General features: G+C 46.8%; 1 protein-coding gene and 1 long non-coding RNA gene across 4 annotated transcripts in view; one reads left to right on the plus strand and one right to left on the minus strand.

Annotated features, from left to right (window-relative positions):
* LOC135371594 (uncharacterized) lies at positions 1–16,264 on the plus strand. The gene is made up of 3 exons (XR_010415653.1): positions 1–212; positions 13,158–13,232; positions 16,005–16,264. It is a non-coding gene; the product is annotated as an uncharacterized LOC135371594 (long non-coding RNA).
* Positions 3,572–25,409, minus strand: part of LOC135371593 (zinc finger protein 883-like) — a 26,333-nt gene continuing 4,495 nt past the window's right edge. For 2 of the 3 annotated variants that reach the window (XM_064605578.1, XM_064605577.1), the window contains 2 exons: positions 23,951–24,103; positions 15,956–18,078 (listed from right to left, as the gene is read on the minus strand). In XM_064605578.1, coding sequence (XP_064461648.1) covers positions 16,286–18,078; positions 23,951–24,103 — 1,946 coding nt within the window. In that variant the 3' untranslated portion in view covers positions 15,956–16,285. Of the gene's footprint in view, positions 8,393–15,955; positions 18,079–23,950; positions 24,104–25,409 lie in introns of those variants that run through there. The other variant, XM_064605579.1, reaches the window with a different exon arrangement.

Here is a 25,409-nt window from a genome sequence, read left to right on the forward strand (position 1 = left end):
TTGGACCACAAAGTACGGCTCACATGTCATATCTGCCAGCGCAAGTGTAGGGAACGATATACACATAGAAAGCTGTTCATCATTGCGGGTTCTCCGAAGGCTTGCAGCGAAGAGAAACGTAATGCTTCGGCCTTCAGGCACGACCAGACACCTTGTGGCGTTGTGGGTGCGACTGGCAGGCGCCATTGGCAGCACAGCTGGCGATAGTTATGGTGAGCATTGCCTGGCATTGCACAATACCGCTGACGTAGCGGGGGCCAGCAGCAGAGCCCGCATAGTTGCTCCATCCTCTGGAGAATGGGGAGCGCGTGTATGAATGCGCGTTTCTCATATAGAGTGGAGCGATTTGCCTCGCAAACATACTATTTTGTGTGATTTTCAGTATAGTTTCAGCCGCGGCCAGCCCCTGAGGCTGCATTGTGACAGTAGGAAGTCGCTGATGATGACAGTCCTTACACCTAGTACTCTCGTCATACGGACAGTCTTAAATGATAATTGACAACAACCAGTGAACATGTGCCCGTATGCCTGCCAGGGAGCATTGGATCTAATGCACTTTAAGGAGTTGACACATCACGCACTGGGTGTCGCTACGTACATTCTCAATTGTCGTTGGTTCCAGTGATCTTGTGATATAGATATCAGCGGAGCAGAGTAAAATAATGCAGCGCAGAAAAAGTAGGTTTACATTTCAGAATGTATCCCATTCCCTGCTTACCGTACGAAGTTCCGGTAGCGCACAAAGACGTGCCGGACGAAAATGAAAAAAAAAAAGAGTTAACGAAACTCCGCAGGATGAAAAGTTACCAACGCAAACTTTATTTTCCGTGCATCCCGAATTGCCTACAGAGAAGGCAACATGGTGGCAGGTCACAGTTCCGTCCAGCTACCGCTAGATGTGCTAAATTTTGTTTCGGTTCCTGCACAGGTGGCACCCCTAACGGTAAAGCGACACAGCCCACACCGCGTATGTTCCGTTCAAAAGGAGCGGAGAGTAACGCTCGGCGTTGTGGAGCATTTTGTCCCCTCCAGTTTAAATATAACGATTTTTTGTTGATTATTCGTCGAGTGCGTCTCCGAGCGCCACAGGAACACTAAGCAGGGAACGCGCTATTTGGATAAACGTGAGGCTACATTTTCTGCACACACCACGTGTTATTCGGAGTGCATGAAACGGCTAATCAGATATGAAAGTTAAATGGTGGCGCCCCTCGCCAGACATCCTCAAGTTTCCCCCAGTTGAAAGTTTACCACAGGTTGAGAACTCCTGTTCCAGAAACCTGAAAAAGTGGGTGGAGCTTCAGGTACACGCATGATGAATGGCGAGATTCCCTTTTTAATTATACGGCTTTGGATTGCAGGCAGCGCGAGCGCCACCCGGCGAACTCTGATGACCCCAGAGGAAACTTTCGTCTGAGTTGGAGGACGATAATAATAATAATAGAATGGTACTGTGATGTTACCTAACAATGCTACATACAGAAGAGTATACGAAGAGGGAGTCAAGTCATGTAGATCACATAAACAAACCGACACTGAAGATTTTTGTTTAACTTGAATTTGTACAAGCTTTCGCGTGGAGGTCCACGCTTCCTCAGGTGGCTTCCTCAGACCTGAGGAAGCTTGTACAAACTAAACTTAAACAAAAATCTTCAGTGTCGGTTTCTGTATTTTGTTTATGTAATGCTACACACCTAAGGTTTGTCTGCGCACTGTGACATGTTGACTCCGCCTGACCTGCACGCCGCCTCCTCATCTTCGTCGCTCTTCTGCTGACGTCACTAGAGTAACGCATCAGAGAGCGCCGCGCGGCGGCCGAAACCCCATTTCTTGTTTCACCCTATTTGTGTTGTCGGTGTTTATCTAGTTCTATCTATATTGGTAATCCACCACTTGCGAAGAAACTGGCGCAATCTGTTGGACGCAGAGTGAACTTATAGGGCCTCCTTCGTTCGAGAGTGTTCGGTTAGAACGCTCTTGAAATATCGCAGTGGTTTCGCTTGCTTCTTGCCGTCCGTCTGACTGTTTCTTTGGGTGTCTGTCGGCCAGATCGAGAAGAGTGAGAATTCCTGTCCATGATCGAGAAAGACGGCATCCCGTTCCCGTTCTTAAAGTTCACGTGGACAGTATTTTTTTTAGCATGCTCTCATCCCAGAAGTTCTCACAAAAAGCATCCGCAGCCTGGGAACCTTGGGGAATTCTATCTCCTACAAAAAGTATACAAATGGGTACTATGTCATAGACAGTATCAGGGAGCTGTAGGTCCGTCTAAGGAGGCTCCAGTTGTGAAGTGCAAAATGAATGTATATATTGTAACTTGTAGTGCATACAGTGCAACAAACATTTTCCCCCAGATGCGGTTCTCATAACTGAGTCATTTTTATTACTTTGTTCATGATAAGGTCACTTCATAGATTACATGATGATAATACGATAATACGTGTACAGTTGTTTAATACCTTCCCTCTGTCGTGTTAGGCCTCATTTAAGGCATTTGGAAATTACTAAGGTAGCAGCATACATAAAATATCTATCAAGCAATGTCCACCATGCTGATTGGAAAGGCCCGATAGAGACTGTGAAATTCTTTCCAACGTCGGATCACATCCTCAACGTGCACTCTTTCACTGGCAATTTCTCTTGTACTCTGAACACTGCTCTTGGATATCGGGGCTTCCCCTCTCACCCTCAATGGTGGATTGTACACTTCAATTCCTTGGGGAGACACGGAACATTCGAGCCCTTATCTACCATTAATGCATCACCCTCTTCGAGGCGATCTAACAATACTCTACTCTGCACCATGTCCACATCAGATACAGACCAACCCCAAAGCCGGAAAACAAAGCTGATGTAACCGCCCGGCGTGCAGACTACAACTGCTTTCTAGGTGTTGTAATGTTTATAATGCGAAAAAGTTTGTCTCTGTGCATTTAGTGAGGGTGGCCTCCGGATTCTGACTTGAGTCGCATCGAGTACTAATCTTGTATTGGGAAGCTTGCGAAAAGCTTTGGGCAAATTCGTTTGTGTTTCCTGGACGGTTGGAAATGTTGTCATGTCTCGCAATTCTTCCTGTCTTTTCACAGCCCGAACCCACCGAACCCGTTTTTGAGGATATAACATATCACACGGAAACCTAAAAAAAGAAAAACGTAACTTCTTGCCCTGCACATAATAATTCGTACAGCCATAAGAGACGCATTTCACAGGCATGGCTTGCAGCAGCGGCGAGATGGCGTCTGTTTTCCAGCCAGTTCGAAACCCGGCGGGAAGCACTAGGGAGAGTGGGATGTGTGCCTGCGCCGTGTTTTTTTTTTTTTTTTTCGCAAGTGGCGGATTAACATTGACCATGTGAGTTCATTTTATTTGAGATCCTCAGAGTAGAGAGTTGCAGACTAAACACAATTTTGTAAACGGTAACGATGGTTGCCACTAATATAATAAGCGATAATTATACTTGATTACCATTCTCGTGTAGAAAGAAATTCTCTAGAGAGACGACAATGAGTGAGGAAGACTATGTACAGAGTGCGGCTCGTACTCGGGAAGGTATTCGCACTAGGTAATTTGCACTAGTCACTGACAGCATCGCCTTAGTAAATCTATTGAATGTATAGTCAAGTACCGTTACACGGACATTACCTATATATGCACCCCTCCTGCTACCATGAGCCACAATCCGAATCAAGATATAACACACATTCCTCGTAACTGCGTTCTTGTAATTCGATTGAACGGTTACCCACCTGAAAGTGAAATGCCGAACCACCGTATCACCATAGAAGATGAGAAGTAGATACCGTTTTGTGTTTCGCATACCCCGATTTATCCCTTTACCTTGTCTGGCTGGAATCCCTGCTCGACGATGAAGCGTCTCCTCACTCTTCTCTCTGCCATGATCTTCGGGCGCCTGCCAATGCCCGACGCAGTGCCAATCTTGTTATTTGCACTGCACTATACCGGCGCATCGTGTCGCGCCTCCCGGGGGCCTTTAACAGCCTCCAGAAAGAACTGGTGACCTGCCACCGCGTCCACGGATACCTGACGTGGGCCATAAATATCGTCTGCGATGTCCTGCAGGACAGTTTGTGCCTGCAGGACGAACGCCTCGACTTCGTGAGGTTTCTCGTCAGCCACTACCACATGCACATGACGACAGGCGACGCCACATGCCTTATCCGCACCATCACCCTCGTCATCCACACGCCCACCAATTCTTCCCTCGCCATGCCCAAAGGTCTCGTAGTAGCATTAAATGCCACATATTCTCCTGGTGATGATGAGCAGGAAGGAAGCTTTCCAGCAATAAATGTATGTCATGGTGTCTCGTATTGCAACAGCATTCAGGCACTCTTTCGAAAGACAGATCCATAGATGTTAGGATAATCATTTATCATGATGCTGATGACACATCCTTAGTTGCATAAGAACTTTATGACCATAGTATGCCCATATTCTATTCACCCTCCACTCACTTCTCTACAGTTAGGGGTAGAGTGCGAGTCAAGGCAGAGGACAGCTGGTGTGAAATGAGAGTTCCTGTTCTGCGTAGGTAATATACAGGACATGTCACAAAGAAAAAAAAACGTGGATGCTTAGCATGCATCTGAGCGTGTGTAAGGAGAACAAGTTGTAATATAATTGAAAGTGCACTGAAGTACTATGCTTATGTATATTAGAAGCGGTTACTCGTTTGGTTTACTACCATTTTTGAACTCAGCTATTCAGAAGACGTTCGAAACAGGCACAACACAGCCGAAGTAGAGGCATTCTGGCATTCGCCATAAATAGGGTCGTAATTGCAATGTGGATGCAGGTTTATATGATAAATCAGGTGGCATGACTCCACAGGGGTGTGTTTTTCCATTCTTAAGGCTTACCGATACAGGATATGAGGCCATATAATAGAGAGTGCACAGATCACATCAGTGTAAAGCTGCAGTGTCGTCGAGTAATTTCCAACTCTCCTACTCACAAAAGGATGCCGAACAGCATGCATACATTTTTGTTTGAAAGAAAAGCATCGAGCTTCAGGAGACACAGAAAGGACACTTTTTTGTTGTTGTTTAGCGCTATATTCACACTGAACACATGAGCACATGAACAAACTCTGTGGCCATATGACAGCTATCAACAAACACGCTATCAGCTATCAACGGGTGCTTGTTTAGCCTCGTTTACTACTGTTGTCTATATCCACACTCAATAAATGAGCACAGAAAAGCAATGCAGTCACACAGCAGCTGTCAATAACGCAAAAGCACGATAGCTACTGCTAACATATGGGTGCATGTTCTTCCACGTGCTTGTGTGCTCAGTGCACTGTAAACTTTTTCACACCTTTAAAGGTGAGCGCTATGCACATTCAACCTGGTTGCGTAACATTGTACCCCCAGGATGATATTTTAAAAATTCGGAAAGCATTAGAAAAGGTCAAGTGTCAGTGCAAATCTTGCTTTCATTATGTCTTGGTGCTAATGCATATGTGCATCACTACCGATAATCGAGCACGTGCAAGTGTCTACAATACTGTTTAACAATGTTGAGGTGTTGCAAGACTGAATTTTTGGAAAACACGCAACATTTGAGTAAAGAAAATTAGTGCGAAACCGTGCTCCATTATGATCTTACCAAAATTACACCGAAAAAGGCATACGCACTGCACGTTATTGCACCTTTCAAGACGTGGAAACGGTTACAGTGTGTATATAAACTGCTGCACTGGCTGGACAAATCCGTACTCATGTTAACGTAAGTTAACTTTCTTTTAAGTAGTTGACATGGTCATGTGGCCATGTACAATTTGTTCACGAGCTCATGCTACAGTATGGCAGAACCACACTTCCGTTTTGATGTTGCATGCACCAGCTGACTTCTATTATATTTGTCAATACGATCTATTGATGAGTCTAGCCTATGTTTTGTTATATTTGGACATTTCCACCATCACGATCACATTCAGCATCGCCACCGCAGCTCCGATCATTCCAGTCACCTCTCATCGTCACCACTTATCATTGTCACCACTCATATTAGACACCCTAGCTATGGAAAACCTCCCCACTTCATCATCAGAATATGTATATATGTTGTTTGTTATCTTCATCTGTTCTTTAATAAACACGTCCCCCTTGGAAGGTACTGTACGCAGTAATTGATTCCATTCAACTTTAAGCGTGGTGCAATGGGAGCAAGGGATCTTCAAAGTTTCTGTGCAATTCAACTCTATTGCGGCACAACATTTCAGATATATTAGTGGAGTCAGCATGTGGAATGCTATGCCAAGTTTGTAGAACAGAGAATACTTCTGTATAGTTTCACATATCTGTCTGTGTCTACTTGTGATGCCACAGGCCCACGCTGTGGCTGAACTCTGCAAGACGCACATCCCACTTGTAGGGATCCTCTGTCATATGTGTCTGCTTGTGACATCGCAATTCGTTCTGTGGGTGACCCTGCAGGTCAGAACTCGCACCTGTATGGCTTCTGGCCCGTGTGTGCGCATTTATAATTGTTCAGATTTGTGTTCTGGCTGAACTCTGCACGGTAGACATGGCACTTGTGTATGGCTTCTCCCCTGCACATAGTGCCGCAAGATCATTGCCATGGCTGAACTTTGCAAGAGAGGGGACTGCACTTGTACAGCTTCTTACACGTGCGTTTTCCCTTGTAAAAAGACGTACTTGTGTTCTGGCTGAAGTCTGCAGGAGAGACATCGCGCTTCTGTGGCTTCTCGCCCTCGTGCCTGCACTTGTGGTTCCACAGCTTCGTGCTCTTGCTCAACTCGGCAGGATAAATATCGCACTTGTATGGCTCCTCGCCCGTCCGTGTGTGTGTGTCCACTTGTGCTGGTGTAGGTTCCCGCTCTGGCTGAACTCTGCAGGGCAGACATCGCACTTGTATGGCTTTTCGCCCGTATGTGTACGCTTGTGCTGGTGTAGGTTCCCGCTCTGGCTGAACTCTGCAGGGCAGACATCGCACTTGTATGGCTTTTCGCCCGTATGTGTACGCTTGTGCTGGAGTAGGTTCCCGCTCTGGCTGAACTCTGCAGGGCAGACATCGCACTTGTATGGCTTCTCGCCTGTGTGTGTCCGCCTGTGATACTGTAGGTGGACACTCGTGTTGAACTGTGCAGGGCAGACATCGCACTTGTACGGCTTCTCACCCGTGTGTGTCCACTTGTGCTGGTGTAGGTTCCCGCTCTGGCTGAACTCTGCAGGGCAGACATCACACTTGTATGGCTTCGCACCCGTGTGTGTCCGCCTGTGATACCGTAGCTGGAGACTCGTGCTGAACTGTGCAGGGCAGACATCGCACTTGTACGGCTTCTCGCCCGTGTGTGTCAGCTTGTGCTCGTGTAGGTTCCCGCTCTGTCTGAACTCTGCAGGGCAGACATCGCACTTGTATGGCTTCTCACCCGTGTGTGTCCGCCTGTGATACTGTAGGCTCCCACTCCGGCTGAACCCTGCTGCGCAGACAACGCACTTGTATGGCTTCTCGCCCGTGTGTGTCCTCTTGTGCTGGTGTAGGTTCCCACTCTGGCTGAACTCTGCAGGGCAGACATCACACTTGTATGGCTTCTCACCCGTGTGTGTCCGGCTGTGACGCTGTAGGCTCCCACTCCGGCTGAACCCTGCCGCGCAGACATCGCACTTGTATGGCTTCTCACCCGTGTGTGTCCGCCTGTGATACTGTAGCTGGACACTCGTGCTGAACTGTGCAGGGCAGACATTGCACTTGTACGGCTTTTCGCCCGTATGTGTATGCTTGTGCCGCTGTAGGTTCCCGCTCCTGCTGAACTCTGCAGGGCAGACATCGCACTTGTATGGCTTCTCGCCCGTGTGTGCCCGCTTGTGCTGGTGTAGGTTCCCGCTCTGGCTGAACTCTGCAGGGCAGACATCGCACTTGTATGGCTTCGCACCCGTGTGTGTCCGCCTGTGATACTGTAGCTGGACACTCGTGCTGAACTCTGCAGGGCAGACATCGCACTTGTATGGCTTCTCGCCCGTGTGTGTCCGCCTGTGATACTGTAGGTGGCGGCTCTGGCTGAACTGCGCAGGGCAGACATCACACTTGTATCGGTTTTTGTCTGTGTGTGCTCGATTCTGCAGCTGCAGGTGCGCAATCTGGCTGAACTCCGCAAGGCGGAGATCACTCTTGTGCGGCTCCTTGCCCGTATGTGCTCGCTTGTGACACCATGGGCTCGTGCTCCGCCGGAACTGTGCAGAACAGAGATTGGACTTGCATGGCTTCTCGTCTGTATGCTTCGACACGTGGTTCTCGTCACTCCCAGACCATGAGAACCCAGGAACAGAGGAACAGATGTCGCACCCAATACCCGTCTCTCCCATCTGAGCATCCGATGGAGGAGTAGTGGGACTCTCTCTTGCTGCTGAAATTTCGGAAATGGGACATTCAGAGGCCTTATCAGCACGGGCGCATCTCTAATTGACAAATATTGGAAAAACCCTACGGTATCACTTTTGCGGTCACACTATGCGTGTCCGCCACAGCAAATAATCCTCCTTGGGACTCCCTGCGGTATTTGCTGTCAGGTAAAGTGAGGTGAGGAAAAACATCTGGGACAAAAACTGAGGTGAAGGCAAATATTGTGAGGGCGTTTGCACACCTCTACCTGTGTTCACTGGGTGCCGACATTTTGGGGAAACTAGATTGGATTACATTGAATAGACTCTTCCGTCACGCCAGGTTGCGTCAACGCGCGACAGCTGGATGTGCGTCCCATTGGACTTGCGGTTACAGCTGCTTTTGCGAAGGCGCTTTTGATAGCTCCACGCCACCAGGTAGCACCAGCGCACGTTAACCTGTTCTGTTTTCCGTTGGTCTTCCAGTTTGCGTCGTTTGTTTGCGAACGGTGAAATGGTCTATAGGATATTCCCATACGACGTGCGAACATGACAGATTTTGCATCCGCCTCTATGGGCGACGTGTGGATGTAGACGGGCATGTCGTGAAGATCCAGAATGGCAGAAGTGCTTGCTAGCAGAAATGATTGACCCCAGAACCGAGTGTTGGAACAGACTCCAGGTATCACGGAAATCCCTGTATTATATATATATACAAGGTTCGCCAAGATAAACTTCGGGGTTTGTAACGAAGATAAAACAAATAAGAACAGTGTCGGGGAGCAAAAGTAGATGTTAGAGGATGTATAATGCCCCAAAATTTTATGTCGATACTGCCATTTGGTCCGTTCCTTTGCGGATAAATCGTGAAAATTAGAAAACCGCCGCTGCCAAGTCCGCTATACCTGTGTTTCAGCTCCTTTCCGTCAGATGGCAAAACGTTCGAACGCGGCGTTGCAGACGACATCGAAATCTGAACAAGTGGAACTGAATGCAGAATCGTACTCTGCAACTCCGCGTTCGACCCTTTCGTCATCTGACGGAAAGAAGCTGAAACACAGGTATAGCCGTTTAGGGCGGCTATTTTTTAATTCTCACGATTTATCCGCAGAGAAACAGACCAAGCGTCACTACTGACATAAAAGTTTGGGGCATAACACGTCCTCTAACATCTACTTTAGATTCCGGACACTGTTCCTATTTGTTTTATCTTCGTTACAAGCCCGGAAGTTAATCTTGGCGAACGTGTACGAGACATAACAAAGTTGAATCAAGAGCGGGCAAGGGTGTTCATGGGGAGGTGTGAGTACAACATTCTGTTATAGCATGATAATTTTTGACCATCCATTGCAGTTTTCTTGATATTTGCTCACGATCGCTGTCTTTCCTAGGCCTAACAAGGACGACAAAACATACTCTTTTCGCCTAAAAATCGACGCCGAAGCACAATTTAAATGTGGTTTGCAAGACAACTGCAAGAGAACGTATACTAAGAGGGTCTGGATTGTTGCCCCTCTCATAAAGTGTATCACTGGACTGCCCTTTGTTCAAAATGGGATACTGAAAATTTACCCGGCAAAGCATGTCACAGCTATTAAATAACCGAATTAAAGTGATAAATATTGCAGAGCATGCTACAATCTGTATTCACAACAATGAGAATGGCTACGTCGCCCTGCGGGAAGGTCTGTGATAGGATGCAGAAATCGTCTGCTCTTGCGAGCGTCGATTTTCAGAAGCGACTGGGGACCGCGTCACCTCTCGTACATTTTCACTCGGCTCTCATACGAACAACGTTCTAAGAAATGGCTGACATGATGGTTTAGAACAACCATATAAATCTTCAGAGACAAGTTAGAAGTCGCAAGACGACCTCCTCACCCCCATCACAAATCTGAAGTGCCAGCCATCGGCGTGCACAGTAGGATTACAGCTCAGACCAACAATTTCCATTACACTCCCCATTGCACACTGATCATGTTTCAAAATGAAGTGTCGCTGACGATGTACATCGAGAAGGAGTAAGTGTTTATTTAAAAACCGCATTAAATACTCCCAGAAAGAAGATGCACGATTTGGCTTCCACGTATCCGATTATGCGCCACATTATCTGAGACCCCCCACAGTCAATGCATGGACTACATTCTCCGATGGCGGGGATATATGTCCGAGTGTCCCCATTTCGAGAGCAAGGGGGATGACTCAATCCAAGGTCCTTCTACAGGTTCCAATTTCCATGACTAGTTGGTGACTATTTCTGGTTGACTGTAACGAAGCGTCAAAGGAACACGAACAGCAGATGTAAGCCGGCACGAGCGCTTGTGTTATCCTAGTTCTCTTGTCCATGTATCCTTTTGTGCTGCATTAGTCAACCACAATAAGCATTCATCACGAGAGGAGTAAAAAACAAAAGAGGAACAATATAAGAGCACGTTGCTTATGAAAATAAACCATGCATGGTTAGCAGTTCTGAGCCTGTCAAATGATGTTCCTTTCGTGTGTGTTTCCCAGACAGTGGTTTTTCTTACATTTCCCACGCATCCCAACCCAACCGACCTCCGATGCAACCCTTTTTGAGCCTCAGTCTCTTCCGCGATCTACTACATTATAACCATGTCATACGCACCCCTTCCCAGCGCCACATTTTTTGGAAAGTAGCGGTGGCACTACTCTTCGTCCCAGTTATTGCTTCCTCAACTTCTACAATACTTTGTACTTCAGCTTACCCCAGTATTTCTGTACAAGCGGTGGATATTCCACAGGTGTTTCATTCTCAGGTTAGTTATCATCATTATTCTACGCATTTTCATAGGAGCTATAGGGTTTATTTACATGACGTCATCCGTAGGAGACCGCAACTGTCGCTAGCAAGCAGGTGTTCTGCCGTCGGCCGCCCTATTGTAGGTCCTTTCCAAGTCATTACCCACATCGCAGTCACCGTATATTTGGAGTTTCAAAATTATTGTGCCGTGTGATTTGTAGCATATCCAAGTAATTTCCATGTTTTCGACATTAACAGTCATCCACAAAGCAAATGGCAGCGTACGAATGCGGGTAAATAACTTTGAGAGACCTACAGTATGCCGGCGAGGTGACTTCAGTGAATAAACCCTATTGCTGTCGTCTGCTACGGTAGTCGTACATACGCTTCTGCATAGGGTTACCACCTTTCGTTGCGAAAAATACCGGCTGAGGGAGAGGTCGTGGAATAGAGGGAAAGGAGGAAAGGCTCGTGGAAAAGGGAAAGTAGGTGAGGGGTGGACGAGACACACACACATAGAGGGAGAGAGCGTGCTCGCTCAATGAATAACTAAGAAAACGACTGGTGACTGCGGAGCTGGGTGTGTGTTCCAGATTTATTCAGGCTGTAGTGGAATGTTGAAGGGAAAATCCCGTAACAGCCCTTATGAAAGGTCTTGAGCCACAAATACCGGCAAAAGGCTGCCTGTATCACCTTCCTACCGGCAACCGGCACAGCACCCAAATACCCGGCCGTGCCGGTATAATACCGGCCTGGTGTATTCTACTAAGAGCACTATGTCCTCGACCATCAGGACAACACAGAAGGCTCAAGAGTTCTGTTTTCTGCAGTGTTGCATGACAAATGAGAGACAGAAGAAATGGTCCGACAGAAAAGATATTTCATGTGATCGAAGCTCACTTGGTCAGTTCCTAGGAGGCTCTCAAGTCGCTGTCCCAGCGACTGTATAATACGCTACAGCACATTTTGCTGTGTGTGTTTGAAGTGCCCGCACTATAGACCTCTCCCTGTTTGTAAAGAAATGACATCGTAGCATTCGACAGAGCCACCAATTCGGCACAGTTGAACTACCGTAATTTTATGCGTATTAGCCGCAGCTTATGCACGATTTTTTTTTCTCACGGGCGCTCTGCGACTTATCCACCATTGCGGCTTATCTCGTGACTATTTTTCCTTTGTATTTTCCCCATACGCCGGTTTTAACGAAAGGGACGACAGTGTCCCTGGAACAGCACCGCCCTGCCAATGCACGAACAATGCGTAACAGGGGCGCGTCCATATTCGAGTAGACTTACCTTCCTGGTGCATTCCCTCAAGCAGCTTTAACGAAAAGTGGTGACAGTGATTCACGTCTTCTGGAAGGCCACTGACCCATCAAGCCATGAAAAACGCCCAACAAGGGCACAATCTGATCGTGGTAGAACTGTAGAGCTGACCCCAGAGTATGGACAACTGGGTTTATGGCCTTCTCAATACATCCTTTGTCACTCAAATCAGTTGCGTCGTACTGCCCTCGGCTTATCTGACCAAAAAATTTTTAAATGTTCGTAAAAACGGGCCCTGCGGCTTATGTGCCGTGTGGCTTATACGCGTGAAATTATGGTACATTCGAAGCTAGGGGTGAACAAGGTCGTGCCCGAAAGCAACGGTCTTGATGGGATTACGATGGTCCCTGCAAGGGACGAGACCTTCAGTTCTTTCAATAGGAGGCAGCGAACAAGTGCCCATTCGTGGAGCCCAACCCTCCCCTTCCAATTTGTTTTGGTTTCAGTCTGTTTACCAACATCATGATGACGTTTCTCAGGCAGAGATCTATTTTGCCAAGAAAAGAAATACAAGTTATTCATCTCGTTCATGTTTACAGCGAAAACTGTTCGTGCCTCCTCTCCAGATGTCACATCGCCTGTGTTGCCCGTAGAAGCTCTTCCCATACATAGCAACAAAAAGAGAGAGAGAGAGAGAGAGAATGCTCGTCATCTTACACCACTTTTTCCTTTTCCTCAACGATGCTGGCTTTACATTTCCAACAGATCCTCCCTCCCAATAACGGAGTCAATTTATTCACCGGCCACCTCCAAGGAGAACACTAGCTGGACCACTCTTGGGTAAGTTACTCGTAAAACAAAAAGTAACGGGGCTATAGTTACAGTTGATGGGCCTGGGGTCGCTACGTCCAACGAGATGTTACATCCAACGCGGCGTTACATCCATCTGTGGACGTATCGGTGCATTGGATGCAACGGCTCGTTGGCTATAACGGCACGGTATGGATGTAACCGCACGGTGTACTTTGTGGCCCTTTGGACGTAACTGCTCGTTGGATAAGCGGCTTCAGGATATGTCGTGTCCTAACTAATATGGCATCAATGCAGTTTTGGAATCAGCTACTCCGTAACAGATATTTCGTGGCGTATCCTCGGAATGTTTTTGTTTCTTTGTTTGTTCGTTTGTTTGTTTCTGTGAGAGTCCGTCAAATTGCGCTGTTTTATGATTTGGTATGTTCACAAGTAACTGACAGAGTTGCTGTAGTAAGAGAATAAATTAGGTGAGATTCTGAATTACAAGGTTGGTGCGCAAGTTGAAATCCCCAAATCTCAAAATATTCACGAAATAATATAGTTGCGCATTAGGTAAAAAAGCTGCTGGTGTCATATTCTGCTTGCCGTAGTTGGCCTCGCTGAGGGCGGGCCGCTCATCACGACCAACGCAACGCGCGATTTAATGGGAGCAGTGCGCGTCCTAGGCCGACTTCCAAGGAAACTGTCGGGGGAAACCCAGGCAAAACCTCCTGGCAGCACGGCCGGACTGGGCATAAGTAAGAAAGCAACCAACACTGCTTTACGACAACGAATGGCGCGAAGACAGCGAACGATAAAGGTGACAGCAAAGCAGTGACAAAGATAACTTCCCGGAATGCAGACGCAGCATTGCGATTTTCTATATTTTCAAAGTGCCCTCCGTTGACAATACAAAAAGCCATCTGCTGTACACCTAACATTTTATTAATATGCACGTTGCGCCACAAATGCGCGTTGCTTAGAACTCAGTAACCTGCCTCACACTCTAACGACCTTGGTTTTGTGGTTGTACCAAGCATTGTAGCAGCTGTCGATGAACTAATCAATGTCAATCCGTATTACAGGTCACTTCTTTTTATTTATTTAGTTAGCTTTTTTCCTATTCAAAGAAGTATCCATGATGTACCGAGTTAACATCTAGGTTTGACACAGGCGTCTATGTTCAGCTACACCTGCGTTCTTTGTGCTGGCATTGGAACCATAACCACTGTCCCACACTTTCCTACGTCTGTGGATGTAATGGCCCAATGGACATAACAGCTCGTTGTGTATGGTTTTTCATTGGATGTAACAGCTCGTTGTATGCACTGACTTATGGATGTATCGGCCAGAAATGGACGTAAAGTCTCATTGGATGTAACAGTCGTTTGTGTGTAAGAGCAGGGTGGATGTAACGACTCGTTTTCGGATGTAAGAGCATGATGGACGTAACGGTGCGTTGGATGTAGTGGCACGGAATCCAGTTGACGTGCCAAAAATAGCAGCTAAGTTGCAGTTATAGTATGACGTTTCGGATGCCTGTTCGGGTATGATCATCAGAATGAAACGAGAAACAGTATGCCATCCGAGTTCTACTTATAGCTTAGTCATGACCTTGTAGAAATCAGGTAGTGGCCCTTTGTGACTGTTACATGCATTATCATTACGGTGAATGTGCAAAGATTCCAAAAATTTTCTTACACCCCATCTATGCTCGTGTGCCACGGTCTTTGCATTGTGAAAGTCAAGAGAATGACCTGTTTTTAGATTGTGCTCGACAAGTTCTGTGCGGTGATTCACTGCCGGTGGTTTTGATATGTGTTGCTGATGTTCTTTCAGTCTCGTGACTTTGTTTCTTCCAGATTCTCCTACGTAGCAGGCACTGCATTGTTCACATTCCAACCTGTATACAACACCAGATTCTTCCATATGGGGCACTGGGTCTTTGGGGTGACATAAAATATTATACAGTGTTTTGGTGGGTTTAAAGGCTCTGCGTATGCCAAGTGGTTTTAAAATTCTGCAGTTTGAAGCACTCGCCAAGCAAGAGAAACCGAACGTAAGCTATCAAGTGACATCCTCACCAAGAACCATTACGCTGTCGACTTCGTCAAAAGCACCATTTCTAGGACGTCTGATGATCATGAGAAGAACCCCACTCCTGAAAACATTGTATGCATTCGTTATGTTGGGGGCCTATCAGAAGCTGTGCGAAGAATTTTAAAACCACTTGGCATACACACAGCCTTTAAACCCAACAAAACACTGTATAATATTTTATGTCACCCCAAATACCCTGCGCCCCACATCGAAGAATCTGATGTTGTACAATGCAGTGCCTGCTACGTGGGAGAAACTGGAAGAAAGAAAGTCACGAGACTGAAAGAACATCAGCAACACATATCAAAACCACCGGCAGTGAATCACCGCACAGAAATTGTCGAGCACGTGCTACAAACCGGTCATTCTTTTGACTTTCACAATGCAAAGACCACGGCAGGGCCACTACCTGATTGCTACAAGGTCATGACTAAGCTATAAGTAGAACTCGAATGACACACTGTTTCTTGTTTCATTCTGATGATGATGCCCGAACAGGCATCCGAAACGTCATATTACATTTTGTCTCATTGTTACGTCAAGCCAGCGTGTGGAAGTTTTCCTCATGGTCTCCCCTGGCTTTTGATCTATCTTCAATCTCAAGTGTTATGTTACCCGGAGAGTGCGCTAATATGCGGCATCATCGAGCACATTTATACGCTTCTACCATGTTCACGTGAGTGCGTGGCCTGTGTCTCAACTCATGCTTTATTTATCTAGATGCCGAGCTATGGATACGACCGGCTCATGCTATGGCCGAACTCGGCAGCACGTCCCAGCTTGTGCCGAAGCTTTCCGCTCTGGATGAATACTGCAGGGCACACGTCGCACTTGTACGGCTTTTCACCCTTGTGTGTCCACTTGCGATTCTGTAGGTCCTCATTTTGGCTGAACTCCGCAGGGCAGATATTGCACTTGTATGGCTTCTCGCCCGTGTGTGTCTGCGTGTGATGCTGTACATTTATGCTCTCGCTGAACTCTGCAGGGCAGGCATTGCACTTCTATGGCTTCTCTTCTGTGTGCGTGCGCTTGTGACCCCGTAGATGGCCGCTCCGGCTGAACTCTGCAGGGCAGACATCGCACTTGTATGGCTTCTCGCCCGTGTGTCTCCGCTTGTGATGCTGTAGATAGCTGCTCTGAGTGAACTCTGCAGGGCAGACATCGCACTTGTATGGCTTCTCGCCTGTGTGTGTCTGCTTGTGACGTTTTAGGTCGCTGCTCCGGCTGAACTCTGCAGGGCAGACATTGCACTTATATGGCTTTTCGCCCGTGTGTGTCTGCTTGTGACGCTGTAGGTGGCCGCCCAATCTGAACTGCGCAGGGCATACATCGCACTTGTATGGCTTCTCTCCTGTGTGCGTGCGCATGTGACCCTGTAGATTCCCCCTCTGACTGAACCCTGCATGGCAGACATCGCACTTGTATGGCTTCTCCCCCGTGTGTGTCTGCCTGTGACATTGTAGGTGGCAGCTCCGGCTGAACTTTGCAGGGCAGAGATCGCACTTGTATGGCTTCTCGCCCGTGTGTCTCCGCTTGTGATGCTGTAGATAGCTGCTCCGGGTGAACTCTGCAGGGCAGACATCGCACTTGTATGGCTTCTCTCCTGTGTGCGTGCGCATGTGATCCTGTAGATGGCCGCCCTGCCTGAATTCTGCAGGACAGAAATTGCACTTGTATGGCTTCTCACCCGTGTGCGTCCGCTTGTGTTGCTGTAGATTCCCGCTTACGCTGAACTCTGCAGGACAGAGATTGCACTTGTATGGCTTCTCGCCCATGTGTGTCCGCCAGTGATACTTCAGTTGGGCACTCTGGGTGAACTGTGCAGGGCAGAGATGGCATTTGTATGGCTTCTCGCCCGTGTGTGTCTGCTTGTGACGTTTTAGGTGGCTGCTCCGACTGAACTCTGCAGGGCAGGCATCGCACTTATATGGCTTTTCGCCCGTGTGTGTCTGCTTGTGACGCTGTAGGTGGCCGCCCAATCTGAACTGCGCAGGGCATACATCGCACTTGTATGGCTTCTCTCCTGTGTGCGTGCGCATGTGACCCTGTAGATTCCCGCTCTGACTGAACCCTGCAGGGCAGACATCGCACTTGTATGGCTTCTCGCCCGTGTGTGTGTGCCTGTGACGTTGTAGTTGGCCGCTCCGGCTGAACTCTGCAGGACAGAAATTGCACTTGTATGGCTTCTCACCTGCGTGTGTCCGCTTGTGCTGCTGTAGATTCCCGCTTACGCTGAACTCTGCAGGACAGAGATTGCACTTGTATGGCTTCTCGTCCGTGTGTGTCCGCCAGTGATACTTCAGTTGGGCACTCCGGGTGAACTGTGCAGGGCAGACATGGCATTTGTATGGCTTCTCACCCGTGCACGCTCGCTTACGAAGGCGCAACTGGTGCACAATCCGGTTGAACTTTGCGATGTGCTGGTCACTCGACCGCGAGAATGCAGGAAGAGAGGAGGAACAGATGACACACCCAGTACTCTCCTCTTCCATTTCAGCAGCCAGTGGAGGAGCAGTGGGACACATTTCAGACTCATTCTGACACTGTGCAAACGTGTGGTGTTTCCGGCTGTCTTTCGACGCGTACACAAGTGCACATGACTCGCTTTGGTCTTGAAGCCGTTCAGTGGCTCGACCGTTTGTAATGACTCGTGAAGTGCTGTCAAATTGTGGTTCAACGGTTATTGCGCTGATCTTGAACGGTGTCTCTGAAAAAGTGCAACCTGATGATTCTTCATCGCAAATGCCTCTGGGCTGGTACTTTACGTGGAGCGAAGCAGTGGTTTCTCTTGCTCCTGAAATTTCGGAAATGGGACATTTAGAGGCCTTATCAGCACGGGCGCATCTCTAATTCACAACTATTGGAAAAACCTTATGGTATCGCGTTTGCGGTCAAGCTATGCGCGTCCGCCTCAGCAAATAATCCTCCTTGTGACTCCCTGCGGTATTTTCTGTGAGGTAAAGTGAGGTGAGGAAAAACATCTGGGACGAAAACTGAGGTGATGGCAAAGATCGTGAGGGCATTTGCCCATCTCTGCCTGTATTCACTGGGGCGCTGCCATTTTGGGGAAACAAGGGTTGGATCACGTTGAAGAGGATATTCCCAGACAATGTGCGAACATAACAGATTCTGCGTCCCCTATTATCGGCGACGTGTTGGATGTAGGCCGGCATGTCGGGAGGATGCGGAACAGCAGAAGCCGGCAGGAGTGCTTGCAAGCAGAAACCGAGTGTAGGAACAGACTCCAGGTATCACAGAAATCCTGCTATTATATGTATTTTAAGTACAAGACATAATATAAGCTTGAATCAAGAACAAGCATGAATGTGTACGTGAATAAATGTCTGTTATAAAATGCAAATTTTTGGCCATCAATTGCTTTTTTCTAGCTATTTGCTCACAGTCGCAGCCTTTCCTATAGGCGTAACGACGATGACAACACATTCTCTTCGCGTAAACATTGACGCCGAAGCGCAATTTAAACGTGATTTGCAAGATAGTTGCAACAGAATGTATACATAAAGGGACGGTCTCATACCCCCTGCCCCTCTGATAAAGTGTATCATTGGATTGTACTTTGTTCAAAATGGGATACCGCAAGTTTACCCGACAAAGCACGTCACAGCTATTAATAACCAAATAAATTGATAAGAATAATTAATAACCAAATTAAAGCGATAAAGATTGCAGAGCATGGCACGATCTGCATTGGCAACAATGAGAATAGCGACGTTGCCCTGCGGGAAAGCCTGTGACAGGATACAGAAATCGTCCGCTTTTGTGCGTGTCCACTTTCAGAAACGACTGGGGACCACGGCACCTCCCGTACATTCTCACCCGGCTTTCATGTGAAGAACATTCCAAGAAATGGCCGACACGATGGTTTAGAACAACTACATAAATCCTCAGAGACAATTTAAATGTCGCAGGACAACCTACTCCCCTCCTTCACAAATCTGAAGTCGACGGCCAACGGCGCACACAGTCCGATTACAGCTCCGACCAACGATTTCCATTACACTCCCCGTTGTAAACTGATCATGTTTCGAAATGAAGTGTCGCTGACGACATACATCGAGAAGAAGTGAGCGTTTATTTAAAAACCGTATTAAATACTCCCACTCCTAACATTTCCCACACATCACTTCACACTTCTTACACCACATCACCACACAGTCGTTACATTTCCCATGCATCACAACATAACCAACCTCCAATGCAACCCTTTTTGAGCCTCAGTCTGTTCACGCGTGCGGCTTTTAAAACATCCAACAGAAACACAATGTGATGGGATAGAGACAGCATCTGTACAGCATTTCCACTATGCGCATTAGCACGTGCTTCTTAGTGTCTCCATGTTGGGGACATGTGACTGATGAAAACTGTCACTTAAACCAAAATTTGTCCATCGTAAAAAAGGGTCAGAACGAGATGTAAATCTTACACAGAATTACGGTGCCACTGGTATTTTGCGAGTACGCTGTAAAGGATGGGCATATCTTTGACGATTACGAGCGCGCTGGGCCGCCCACCTGACACAATCACCCATGGAGCGCATCCGCTGCCGCAAAGCGTTGCGGAAAAATCTGACGAGCAGTGACGTCAAATATCTCTCGAGCTCCACTCGCGGCTGCCAGGCGAACGGATGAACACAGCGAATTCCGAATAAAGCCTGAAGATGTTCGACTCGTCGACAATATGTCTGCACACTGCTTGTCCCGTTTCACCCGTCTGCAAGCAGGCATAGACGGATTCGTGGCGAGAATAAGATTCCTGTCTTTTGAAAAGAACTGAAATATGACAGTCATCAAAAAAGTCCGACATCGGTGGAACCTGAACTTCGCATCTCTCGATTGCCATTCGAGCGCCGATGGCCAATACGGCCACGGAAACAACCACAGACTGGTAGAGCGTGCTTGTTCTGGAAAATAACCTGGCCGAACGCAAGGTAAGACAGTCAGCAATGTAAGCAGCAAAACTCTCATCCCTAGAGAGAATGAGATCACCTTCCTTCAGATGGACCTTGGGGGCCAGCCTCAGTGGTGTTGTCTCTGTAATAAACGTCAGTCGATGTTTGACGCTGTTGTGTTTGTGCTGTCTCTCCGTGTGTCGTCCATGCAAGGAACACTATATCCTCGAGCTGCTGAGAGGAAGTCAGCAACATGTTGTAGCACAGCCAGGAAAGGCTTCACAAGAGGCAGAGGCCACCGGGTGGGTGTGTACTACGACACGCTAGTATTTTGTTGAACGGCCCCTTGCCTCGAAGGAGCTCGGAATGTACTTAAATCACTACTAATTTGTTAGACCAAGCCGTTCTCCCATCTATCAAAATGCACCATGCGACGTAATTCAACGAACAGGTGCACAAGGATCGCAGAATCCGTGACTGTGCGCAACCGTGGCAATGCCCCGAACGACCCAATGAGCCGCCCGCTTTAGTTTGACGTCAAGAAAGTAGAGCCGCTGGTTGATTTAGAGGAACGCCGTCCGCTATTTTTCACTCGGAACCACACCGCAGGAAGAAGTTTCTTGTCGCTTTTTCTTTGATTTATCAGGTACAATAGACGAACATTTGTCTTCAGACAGCGTTCAAGGTTAGGCCGTGATATTATGGAGGCTGTTCTCATTGAGCTCCCCGAACAAAGTTACCCAAAAATCAGTCAACCTGTCCCCACTCGAACTTGCTTTTCTCTCCCGCGACCTTCCGTAGTTGGTGGATTATGAAAATAAACTTCAGGTGCCAGTTGGATGCTGCTCTGTCCATGTCTGTGTTTTGTATGGTGTTCCTTATTGTGATGGTATACAGGAGTTAGGGGGCTGTCACTGAATGTTTGGGGGGTGTAAGGGGAGGGGTCTGGATAAATCACTGACAAGGGAGACTTCCCCATCCCATGTAAACCTCATAAGACACCTCCTGAAATATTTTTCTGGCTATGCAGCCGCATCATGACATAATTGACATTGTTGTCCATCATTTCTTGAATATGTTTCGATTATATGAAAAAGTCGACACCAGATATCTTATGATCATCATCAAACAAGAACATATGTCGTTTTGTTCAGCACCTTATGTACTTTTTTTAATTTCAGGTGGACGTAAATTTTAGAAGGCAGCTAGTGGAGGAAAAGATCATGGCCATAGCTCATGTGGCTCCTGGAGCTCCCAGTGGACACTCCTTATGGAGTAACTGTTCAGAACACGCACAAACAGTTTGCTCACAGAACCAATGAGTAGGATGTTGCTCGAATACTGAGAGAAAATGGCGTAACACATAAAAATATCGTACGACACAGTATGAGAGTAAAAACATTTCTCTCGAGGGATGCATGAAACACTGTCGGAGTATTGTGTGCATGAAGCATTGTGTGTGACACAAGCTGTGGGGGCACACCGCCTCGGACACACTTCGGGAAGCATAACACAGCGATTGCTAATATGGTGGATACTTCCGTTTTCTTTTTGGCCATGACAAAACATCTTCGGCCGAAATGAGACTACCTTCGGCCTTAATGGTATCTTGGCCGTAATGAGACTTTCGGCTGTAATGAGACTTTGGCCGTAATGAGAAGTTACCGTTTCATCAGCACTTACAATGCCAACACAGGCGTTCACTGTTCATGAAAGGTTTTTGAAGTGCAAGTTTTTCTTTCTTTTTTACCGATTTCAGCTTGCCTCATAAGAACAGCACCTTGTTCCACTGTAAAAATATTTTTACTGCACACATGCATATAAGCATCTATACCCTATGGTAACCCAATACATATTCCGCATTAGCACTTGGGATATTTTTCGTCACAACTGTGGCGACGCTTGTTTTCGGGGCCTAATTAGCTTAATGAACTCTTAACTTAAATAATCATTAACATAATTAACTCTTAGGGGCCTTTAACCTATGACGCAATATTCGATATTCGAAGTACAATTTTTCAGATATATTCGTATTCGATTCGTATTCAAAAATTTCAATATTCGCACACCTCTGATAAATAGGAATCCAAACAACCTTGCGGCTGCTGTTCCGTCAAAGCAGTAATTCCGTTTAACAGATTTCCATTCAGTGAGACTCCGCTGTATTTCGAATTGAAAGCGCGGGAAAAGCCGGGCCACACGGCTTCCCTGCCGGGCCACGACACGCGATGGTCTGTGCGTTGGTCACCCTGTGACACCCAGTCTCCCCCGATATTCGTGGATCCCAGAGTAAAGCCCGACCAGCACAACTACTTGAACGACAACATAACAAGATAACAAACCATACATGTCCCAACGAGACTTTGCGCACAAATTGGTGAGAGACTGGCGCAAGGAAAACTTCCAGGATTTCATCTTGGCGCAAGATTGGAGCCCCACCTCTATTCTCTCGATCACTCCGTAGGGGGCGTATAAGAAGCAAAGGCACATACAGGACGTCCCCGAAAACGTGGCTCTGAATTTTAATTAAGAAAACTACGCCAAACAGAACCATGCGGTCAACGGCATTTGTTCTTACTAAGTTTTTGCCACCTCCTGATGTGCATGTCACATAACCCAAGTTTAATTATGTAAATTTTTGCGAACTGAACTCGGAAATGTGCCGAGTAAAGGTCACTTCATTGCCCCAGGGGGAAGAGCGTGCCAAATTTACTCAAATTAATGATAATTAACGAGAGTTTTAAGGAGCTATCGTACGAGAAAAAATAGCTCAAAATAATCCTCGACGGAGCTCGCAGATGGTAGTGTGCGACGAATTTTTCAGCGAAATCATTGTCAGTCCGACGAAAGGAGGTTGGAAACCCAGCCCACACCGGCAAAGAGATAATTGTGACTGAAATGGGGTGTTGTGGCCACGGGCTTTCTAATTAGCACAAAGAAAAGAGACGTTTTCTTGGGAATTTATTTTAGTTCAATTAAGCTAATTAGACAAATTAATGGGGTACACTGATGGAAATCACCTGTTTGGGTGGCAAAAACCTTCACGAGCATCACGCAGAAGCTTTCCAATTTTTATCTCGAGTACATTTTTAAAAATAATTAGAGGTCACTCTTACGTGAAACACCATGTATTCAAGGTGGCTGCCTCCCCCTCCCCCAATAGCTCTTTCTCCCCTCCATAGCTACCAGTCTTTTCAATTTTAAACATTACCTACGCTGTGGCTTATGTTTCCAATTAAAGCTGAAAACGTCGAGATAATGCGACAATGTACGTACGAAATATCTCAGCGTGATTCTGCCACAGAGACTTCAGTAAAACAGAGCATGTGCTAGAAAGTTCTAATACGTGCCTCATCAAAAAGTAAAAAATATTTCTGTCGCATTCCTTTCTTTTTTTCATGCACACCCGGCTACTCGATTGTTTTTTTTTTTTGCGACTGGATCAATAGACCTCCCCCTGTTTGTAAACAAATGACGTCATAGTGTTCGACAGCGCCACCAATTTGGTAGAGTTGAACTACGCTCAAAGCTAGGGGGCGAACAAGGTCGCTCCCGAAAGCCACGGTCTTCATGGGATTAGTTGGTTCCTGAAAAGGACGTGACCTTCGGTGCTACTTTTCTTTCAATAGGAGGCAGTGAACAAGTGTCCATTCGTAGAACCCATCCCTCCCCTTCGGATTTGTGTCGGTTTCAGTCTGTCTACCAAAGTCATGATGACGTTTCTCGGGTAGAGGTCAATTGAGCACTCTATATTTACCTCCAGATGTTGAGTCTTGTCTGTGTCCCATCTGGTCCTGTTCCGCCAAGATTGCAGTGTTGTACGGCTCGGTCTTCACTTCTACGATGGGATGTTCACTTGAGCAGTCCTCATGAGGTTCTTCTTTGATGTGGTACATTCCAGCTGTCTCCCCTGAAGCAAAAACAAACAAGGAAGAAGTAAAAGTTCTCATATTGTAAATGTTCAAGTAAAGTTATACGGTCATCTCAACTTTCAGTCAGTTCCCTTTCTGAATCTAGTTACATTCTATTGCTTCCTACCCGAACATATTGCATACAAAAGCATCAGTCCACGAAACCTTGCTTGTAATCTCGTGTTCTTAAATTACGTCTAATATGTGGATGAGCGATATTTTCCTCGGAAACGTTCCATGAAACATTCCCCGTTTGGGTAGTACGCAGTTAGGGCAAGAGTTGTATGTCACTCGTTACGCAGTAACCAGTTACTTTTTTTTTGTAACAAAGTAACGACCAAGTTACTTTTCTAAAAATTGTAACTAATAATGTATTCAGTTACAAAAATCGCTAACTCGTTCGTTCATTTCCTTTGTTTATGCTCGGCTTCTTCAACAGGGACGATATGGTAAATTACTACGTGGAAATTCCCGAAATGCTGCACGCTTCTAACACGAGGTGACCTGACCTGGATGTTCAGCGCCTGGGGCCCCTCTGGTCGACAGTCATTCTCTCGTTCAGTCCTAAGGTGACCGGCATGGAGACTGCTTAGGGGTCTTCGTTTTCGGGTTTTATGATTTGTCAAATTCGGGGTGAAAAATCAGGTGCTATTTACGCGCGAGAATCAGGGTGGAAATTGAGCGCTATGAGCTCCGTTTGATATGTCAGCGGGGGATTTTCGGGTGAAACGAAAGGCATGTGAAACGAGCCACTGCTGTGAAACTGGGACAAGAAACGAGAACCTTTATATATTTCCGCTCGGAACTGAGGCAGTGAATGACCGCTATATCCAAACGCTTGCGCGAGCTCCACAAAAGCTCATCTTTTTTTCTTCCGCAGGAGGGGATTCTAAAAGGAGGACAAATAGGTTGTCACAAATAGCTCTCTTTGCTAATATTATGGTTCACTTTTCCGATGGTTTGCAGAGAACGACAAGCATTTCCACAAGGATTACACGAGGACCACAAGGATTTCTGACAGATATTGTGTTTTACCCGAATTCTTGAAAACTTGTTCAGGGGAGGGTTTGAAATTGGGTTTAACCCGAAAACCAAAGACCCTACGAATGCTGCAACGCTTTTCGGTCCTGTCGCTGACCATGAAAGCATCTCCGGAGATAAACCCTGGATTTCTTCTTTTATGTGTGTGTGTGTGTGTGTGTGTCAACTCCCAGCTGCTGCCAATAGATATATTAGAGTAACTACGCTCGCCTAAATTTGAATCCTGAGACGGTATTGCCACCCTCTGCTGATTCTCCGTGTTGT

The sequence above is a fragment of the Ornithodoros turicata genome, unplaced genomic scaffold (assembly GCF_037126465.1).
Source record: "Ornithodoros turicata isolate Travis unplaced genomic scaffold, ASM3712646v1 Chromosome117, whole genome shotgun sequence".
NCBI lineage: Eukaryota > Metazoa > Arthropoda > Arachnida > Ixodida > Argasidae > Ornithodoros > Ornithodoros turicata.